The following is an 8,614-nucleotide window of genomic DNA, read 5'->3' as shown; positions in this document are numbered from 1 at the left end:
CCCCGTGTCGGATGAGGACGGCCCCGTGGTCAGATTGCCAGTAACGAAAACTTACAGAAGGTGGACACAGGGGCGTGTCTGGTGAACACGACCCCGTGTTGGGCAGAATTTAAACAGCAATCTGCAGAAATTAAACAAATAGCAGGTCTGGGCGGTGGACACGGGGCGTGCCGGCAGGGCACGGCCCCGTGTGGACAATCTGCAATTATTGAAAACAGGTTTCGGCTTTCGGTTCTGCTTTCCCGGCTTTAGTAGCACTAATATTTAGTGCTTTAAGCCTCGTAGGTACCTGTTTTACTAATAAATACCACACCAAACAAAATAACGAACATCCTAATTTACCAAGGTTTCATCATCCACATTACAAATTAAAAAGAAAAGAAATGCAGGAAATTAAAAAGTGTTAAGAGAAGTAAATTGTTCAACCAGTGACACGCAGGCCATGAGATTGTTTTTGAGAGATAAAGGGTTAACCTGTGACGACCTCCAACCGTGTATTACCACCACCAACTCCTCCCGCTCAATCGATGTCCTCATCATCATCATCATCATCATCATCATCATCATTCCCTCCTTGGCCCGCCATATACTCCCGGATGTTGCCAATGTCATCCTGCATGTCGGAGATGTTTCTTTCTATAACTCCGACCCGGACGTATGCGTTGCTGACCATGTTGTAGGTGTTCCGGGTACACATGAGATTTTCCTGCAATAAATCATGTAAACTTTGAAAGTTAGGAAAACCACCTCCTTGAGAGGAGGATTGACCCGCATCATCATGGTGCTGGTAGTGGTACTGGGGAGGAGGACGGATATGTGGGGCTGTTAGGACCGGTTTTCGACTCCGAAACGATTGCGAACCGAACGTGTGACGTGCGGAATCCGTACACGAACGTGACCGAACACACGAGACGTAATATAATCGTGATTCTATTGATGATATGAAACCGTACAAAGCACCTGAATCACGTGGAGCACTTTCTCTCTCTAGCTTCCAAGTCTCCAAAATACCAAAAGTCTCTAAACTAAGCCCTAACTCCTCTATTCATAGGCAAAGGGTTATAAGGGATTTCCCCTTATTTACAATAATGCCACCTTGCCTTTTTCTATCTAAAATTACAATGTAAGGCTAGTTTTCTTCCGTTTCTACTACGGACTGGATTGACGGAGGCGATAGACATAAATGCACTAACAGACTCCCCCTTGGATATTGCTGCAGTCAATCCGTAGTCAAGCTCGTAGCGATTTGTTCTTTCTCTCTTTCTGAGTCTTCTTGATAATTTGACGTCTTCAGCAAACACAGACTCCCTATTTCTTGAACAGAATCCCCGTGGATCTGTCTTCAACTTCAGCTTCTCCCCCTTTCGGTAGACTCTTCAGGCTCCCCCTTTCATCAAGCTTCCGTGCTTTTGGGATCGACACCTAGCTTTCCGATTACAAGCTCCTTCAGGATAGTTTCCTGGCACCTTGAATCCACGCTTCCTCTTGCGTTGAGCTCGTCTTCAGACTCCCCCTTAGACTCGGCTGTCGGGATCGTAGTCTGGAATAACATCTGCAATTTCTCAAACATTTATAAGTAACAATGTTTTGAACATTCAATTGTCCAGGAATCGTAACCTGGCTCTTTTAAACTTTCTAATTCAAGATCCTGGCTCTAAGATATAATAATATGAATATTATCCAGGATTCACTTGATACTCTCCCCCTATCAATAAACTTCAAATATTTGGCAGTTTTAGCGAACATGATCGGAAACTGGCTCTTTTACAATAGATTTTAATAATCTTAGCATCCAAATCCCTCACAATTAATCATCCAAGTCCAAATTAATAACCTTGGAGATATCACAAACTGTTTTTGATTTTTGATTTTAAAACTACAAATTTCAAATTAATGAACTAGTTTTATTTTTAGAAACACGATCAGCATACTTAGATTTTGAAACTCAGCATTTCAGACATCGGCTGTTGAAAATAAAGCAGAAATCAAAATCTTTTTGTATTTTTCTGAAACATAAAGCAGTAAAGAAATATTTACAAACATATTTACAGACAATATTTTTGTTTGAGTTCGTGTCATAGGATCATATCAGTTTATGACAAATCACTAGTACCGTTGAGCTTTAAACACTTTAAGTTGCAAACGATTCACTTAGATTGTCAGTATACTGATCCACTTAAATTTTCACACAAAGTTCAATTGATTCGAGATACAAGTTTAGTGTTTTAAGGACTTTAAACTTATTCGCGTGTCCCACCTCAGAATATACTCCCGTATCCAGACTTCTATATTCAGTCTTACAGGTGAATGTACACTAATGATATCTGTAAACGTGTAATGCGAGACCATGAGAGCTCAGGTTAGAACTTCCGTTCAGACAAAGAGATGATGGCTCGACTTTTGGTGTGTCCCGTTTGGGGATCTTTTCTTCAACCGCACATGATTAGCATTTTTTCAATGTTTCATCATTTTTTATGCTGAGGGTGGGCTTTAAGAATAAAGCAGTGCAGAGTATTATACGAGGACTAGGCTATTGCTCTCGCAAAATCAGAAGTCCAGGTATAATACCCCAGATATCACCACGCACAAAGACCTAGTATGTCAGAAATAGAAAGCCCTTCAAACAAGATTTCGGGGATTACCCATATATCCGAGAGATGTTCCCCACAAGATAAGTAAAGTAATGATATTTAGGTTTATATCTTGAAAACAATCTACTGAGCGTGTAAAAATCTACTGGCATATCGTCAGTGAGATCGTTTATCATATTTCTCTTTTCAAATCTTTAGAGTGCTGTGATAGTCTACTGATGTACTATCATTTCCTCTTTTTACACAAAAACTCATTTTTGAATTTTATCATGTTTTTGGCTTTTTCAAATTTTCTAATGTTTTTGGATTTTCTGAAAATTTCTTACTCCCCCTAAAATGCAAAACCATTTAAAGAAAATTTGACAAACCGATACTGATAGTTTTGACTCGCCATCCATTTTCTGCTTTTCGTGCTCTGTTTTGCAGAAATATAATGTACCCCCATGATTTACAACACATTGATTTTTTACTGTTTGAAAACCGTTTTTCAATCTTGTGAAATTAATCATGTTTGTTCCGTCGTGAGGGTTTCGGCATATTCAATTAACAAAATTATTTTTTTTAATTTTTGAATTTTTTATTTGATTTTTGACAAATTTAAAAATAAACACATTTTTGATTTTTCAATTTTTTTTTGACAAAATAAAAACATATTTTTGGTTTTTAAATTTTTCAATTTTTTGGGGTTTTTGAAATATTTTTTATTTATATACAGAAAACAAACAAACTCCCTGATTAACCATCGCAGGGATCAGCAGCCTTCTCTTCTCGTGCCAGGCTGCTTCGATTCTCCTTTGGTTGACATTCAGTTTTCTTCTGAAGCACCTGCACATTCAAATTACTCAATTACTTGAACAATTTAGCCCAGGTCTGTTTGACCTTAGGCATGTCAACACAATATACTTCATTCAATTTCGGAAAATCTTTGTCATTTTGTACAAAGACTTTTTCAATTTTAACTTCAACGTTTTCATCATTTACCGAAGTTATTTGTTTCTTAACTGTCCATGTTTGACCTTTTGGAGTCCTTCTTTTATAAAAATGTGACTCTTTTTGAACATTTTTATTTTGAACAACAACTTTTGGTTTCCAAAACTGTCCATGTTTGGTTTTGTTGCATCAACAGTTGTTTTCCAACTTTGTGTTGTTCTTAATTTCGACTTCACTGGTTTCCATGTTTGTTGTGAGTCAGCCTTTGACATTTTCGGCTTCCAAGTTTGCTTTGAATCAAACTTGGTTGACTTCTGAGTCACAACATCAGACTTCTTTTTCGTTTCAACACCAACAGGTTTCAGATTTGGACACTTGCGTGCAAGATGTCCAGTTTGATCACATTTAAAACATGTTCTCTTTGAGACATCTTTGACCTGTTGTTGTTGCTTTTTCTGAGCATGGAACTCTTCATTAGACTGTCGTCTAAATTGGAGTTCTTTCTCTTCTTCGGAACTTGTTCCGTGAACAAAATTCATCTTTGCCTGATAATTTGGCGTTTCATTTTTGTTCCAACTTTGTTTCTTCTTATAACCCAACCCAGCCTTCATGTTTTTCTTCTTGTAACCAGGTTTGTTATAAAAAGTTTTATGACATTTTCCAGCAAACATTGGAATTTTAGATTTTTCAATCTCAACCATTTTGAAAACTTTATCAATCTTTTCTGAAATCACATTCTGAATCGGGAATACAATATCTAAGAGTAATTTGTCCGATCCAATCATGGTATAAACCAATCCTTTTGAATCATCATTCAAATTTTTCTCGGATTTTGAGTTTTCAGATATTCTTCATGAAAACTACATTCATTTTCATCATGTGATTCAGCTTTGCCTGTATCAACCGACTTTTCTTTCAACACACTTTCAACAACCTTACCTACCACCTCTGAATCACTAGAATCATCAGATTTGGAATAGGTTACGTCAATGTTATCTGACAATTGATCTACCATGTTGAAAGCTTTTTCGACCTTCTCATCATCATAAAATGCGAACTTTTCCGGTGGAGGAACTTGATGATACTCAGAACCAATGCCCTTTTTGTTTTTCTCAGAACCATCATCACCCGGTTTTATGTTGAAAATTCTTTCAAGCACATATGATGACGCATGATAACTATGTAACTTGTTGTTATCCTGTTCTAAATCAGCAATCTGACGCTTTAGCTTAGCAACATCCTCAATGTTAGAGTTTACAACTTGTTGCTTTATTGAATATTGTCGCTTAAGCGTATCAGTTGTTTCAGAACAGTATTTCAGTCGCGATTGAACAAGTTTCATTTGACCTTTCACATCTTCATATGACTTTTTAGTAATGTGATAAGCCAATTTTATTGAATCATATTCCTTTTTCATCTCTTGAAAAGCATTCTCTTTTTGATCACATTCTTCTGTCTTTTTCAAAACTTTTTCTTTCAAAACTTCATTTTCTTTTTCTAATTTTTTACATTTTTCTGAAAGCTTCTCGTCATTTTCTTTTAAAATCTTTTCATTTTTTAAAATTTCTTTGCATTTTCCTTTGAAAACTTCTTCGATCTTAGTGAATTTAAGATTTCTTGTTCTGAACTTTTCATCTTTTTCAGTACAAGCTCTGCATGTTTCCATGCATTTCTTGCATTGTTCAACAGTTTCATTACCAGATTGTTTATCGATTTTAGTATCATTATTCATCAATTCATTTTTGTTGAGTAATTCAGAAGATTCAGTTTGAATTTTATCAGTTATCCCACCTTCTTCTGTCATTTTCTCCTTTTCTGTTGTGTTCACCTGATCACCAACCAGCTTTTTATCACTCTCAACATCTTCTTTCTTCTCTATCTCTTCTTCAACCTGTTGTTCTTCAGTAACAGCTTCTTTTTCAACAACTTCAACTTTCATTTCATCAGCAACCTTCTTCAAATCATCAACCAAGTTCTCAACATTCTTCTTCATTCTTTCTTCATCCCTCTTTCTTAGACTTGATGTCATAGCATGTTTGATGATTTTATTCAGATTTTTCTCATAATTCTTGTCTGTTGCACGTTTTGAATAAAATTCACCGGATAGAGGAATTACTAGACGAACATCATCATGAACTATATCTCTCCTGGGAACAACAGGTTCACCTTCTCTGTTGACATAACATTCTCGGTTCTTGTCCCATCTTTTGTTTCTAACAGCATTTTCATACTCTTCCTGCATTTTCTCCATTCTGCACCCAACAATGAATCTTTCTCTTTCGGTTTTCTCTTTCAAAATTTCTTCTCGACTTCTTTCCTTGATTTCAGCCATGATGTTATCTCCTTGATATTCACACCTCGTAAATCACAACACAAGAAACAATCAAATAACAATGATTAGTTACAACAAGAATATCAAACACTTGGATCGGACGGGGTGTTGTTCGATCGGACAGGGTTCTGGTCGATCGGACAGAGTGCTGTTCGATCAGTCAGGGGTGCTGGTCGATCGGACGGGAAAGCTGGTCGATCGAACGGGTATTCAATCAAGTGAGTCAACGAAAGTCAACTTGTTGTCCGATCGGGTGGTAAAGCTGTCCGATCGGCTGGGATTGCTGTCCGTTCGGTTGGGGTTGCTGTCCGAACGGCTCACTCTTCGATTGAATGCACAAGACAACAAAAATTATGTTGTCCGGTTGATGCACACTATACGACAAGATTATATATTGTCCGATCGGCTGGCGCTTCGTTCGAACCTCTGTTCGATCGGCTGACACTAAACGACAAATATGTTGTCCGATCGTTTAGCCTATGCTTTGAATAAAGTGGGTTGTCCGATCGGCTAGCGTGTTAACTTCTTTGACCTGAATGCAAAATTACGTGTAAACTGATAATATCACATGCAATATATCGAGTAGCTTTAAAGAGCTCACATGCAAATCAATCTAACACATGCCATTGTCAGATGTTATCACAACTTTAATTGTTTATTGATTACAAACACATGCAATCTTACAAATTCACATGCACAAATGGTAATGGCCGACAACATATGAATGCACTATCTTGATTGGGCCGCAATGTTAGTGGACTGCCCACAATTGACTGATACAATTTGATTGGGCCGAGATAAGATGTTAATCTATTGGACCTTTACAACTTTAATCACATGCAATTCAGAATGAAATTAATTCCTAGAGCTGATGATCACATGCAAACTGATGAATCAACAAATATTAATGGCCGACAATTTCTAAATCTTGAATCAAATCTCGAGCAGTATATATTCCAATTGATTTCTATTGGAGCTCTCAATTAGTGTACAAACAAATGCAATTAAGAATCACGTGATACTGTTGTATGTTATAAATGATGGCAGGTTACTATGTTGACTAAGTGACCTGAACAAGTGATGTGTTATGAAACGATTTGCTGACCGTTCGGCTGGGATGCTAGCCGTTCGGCCAGCTGTCCGATCGGTTAGGTCAACGAGTCAAAGGCTTTAATGAAATGTAAATTGACGTAGTGACACGACTTGCTAACCGTTCGGCCAGAGATGCTAGCCGATCGGCTGCCAAGTCAAAGTCAACGAATTTAAATGAATTGCAATGATGTGTTATGGAACGGTTAGCTAGCCGATCGGTCAGCTAACCGATCAGTCGGCATTCAAGTGAAAATCATCAACAGTAACCATGTTCATATATTTTCGAACCAAAAATCTTCAATTTCGCCCATACGGCTAGGAATTTAGATCTGAAAATTTGTAGGCTTGTAGATCAGGTACTTTCGCACAACATATCCGAAAATCAGCAATTTTCGACCGTAAAAACCTATTCAATTTGACGAAAATCAGTTAAGAACGTTAAGAGATGAAAAGATGAAGAAATTGAGCAAATCTGATGCGATTTTTGATCTGAATCTGATGTTTTCTCGAGCGAAATTGTGTGTTTGATCCGTGCAATCGAGCTCCTGCTCTGATACCACTTGTTAGGACCGGTTTTCGACTCCGAAACGATTGCGAACCGAACGTGTGACGTGCGGAATCCGTACACGAATGTGACCGAACACACTAGACGTAATATAATCGTGATTTTATTGATGATATGAAACCGTACAAAGCACCTGAATCACGTGGAGCACTTTCTCTCTCTAGCTTCTCTCTCTAACACTAGAGCTCTCCAAGTCTCCAAAATACCAAAAGTCTCTAAACTAAGCCCTAACTCCTCTATTTATAGGCAAAGGGTTATAAGGGATTTCCCCTTATTTACAATAATGTCACTTTGCCTTTTTCTATCTAAAATTACAATGTAAGGCTAGTTTTCTTCAGTTTCTGCTATGGACTGGATTGACGGAGGCGTGTAACACCCGTTCTTATAAACTGAGGTTTAACGTCTCATTTACGAAAAACAGTCATGTAATTAAAATTACATATGCATTGAAAATTCCGGGTTTATTAAAACTTTTTACGATTTAAAAAGTATATAACATATCATGTGTACATTCGTCATTTAACATAATAACAATACATAGTGCGGAAGCTTATTTCGTAATCGTGTTCGGTTCTTGCTCGACGCTTGATCTTCATCCGTGCACCCTTGGCATTCACCTATGATCAAAACCAACTTAAAAATTAGTTTTGATAGTCAAATATTTAGTTCAAACAAGTACAGGGGTTAAAAATGACAAAAATCAAAAGTTTTCGGAGTTAGGGGGTGTCGGGTGACGCCAAGGGGTGTCGCGTGACGCCTAGCCCCTGTTTTCACAAAATGTTACTTCAGCTGTTACTGTACATTCCCAGCTCAACCCAATTTCACGGAAACGACCATAACTTCTTCGTTATTGATCCGTTTTACGTGATTCTTTTTCCTATGCGTCCGTAATTAAATCCTCCATCTCATGGAGTTAAAATCCAACATCCAACATAATAAAATTTCAGACTTTTAATCCTCGGCTTATTACCCCTTTTTACCGACTTTTGACCCGTTCATGAATTCATCTAACAAACGTATTTATTTGATTCCTATATCTCATACACTTCTTCAAATTAATGTTACCTACTATATTAGGTTCTAATCATAGGTTTATTACACCAT

General features: G+C 37.4%; 1 protein-coding gene across 1 annotated transcript; it reads right to left on the bottom strand.

The window, feature by feature from the left end:
• Positions 1 to 520: 520 nt before the first annotated feature.
• Positions 521 to 5,853, bottom strand: LOC110888473 (transcription initiation factor IIE subunit alpha-like). The gene is made up of 3 exons (XM_022135999.1): positions 5,638 to 5,853; positions 5,209 to 5,475; positions 521 to 706 (listed from the first exon to the last, which is right to left on the bottom strand). Exons 1-3 carry the CDS (start codon positions 5,851 to 5,853, stop codon positions 521 to 523), a joined length of 669 nt encoding a protein of 222 aa, XP_021991691.1.
• Positions 5,854 to 8,614: the final 2,761 nt, after the last annotated feature.

This window comes from Helianthus annuus, chromosome 11 (genome assembly GCF_002127325.2).
Source record: "Helianthus annuus cultivar XRQ/B chromosome 11, HanXRQr2.0-SUNRISE, whole genome shotgun sequence".
NCBI classification, from domain to species: Eukaryota; Viridiplantae; Streptophyta; class Magnoliopsida; order Asterales; family Asteraceae; genus Helianthus; species Helianthus annuus.
The sequence above is the reverse complement of the archived record's forward strand: the minus strand, read 5'-3'. Positions and strand labels throughout refer to the sequence as shown.

What these genes read in the sequence shown, in the direction of transcription:
- LOC110888473 (XM_022135999.1), bottom strand. Translation starts at nt 5,853, where the DNA reads ATGGCTGAAATCAAGGAAAGAAGTCGAGAAGAAATTTTGAAAGAGAAA. An exon ending in TTCATGATGATGTTCGTCTA is followed by an intron (nt 5,476 to 5,637) that starts GTAATTCCTCTA and finishes GATGATTTGAAG; the next exon opens with AAGGTTGCTGATGAAATGAA. An exon ending in AACAATCTGGTAATGAAACT is followed by an intron (nt 707 to 5,208) that starts GTTGAACAATGC and finishes GATTTATTGCAG; the next exon opens with GAAAATCTCATGTGTACCCG.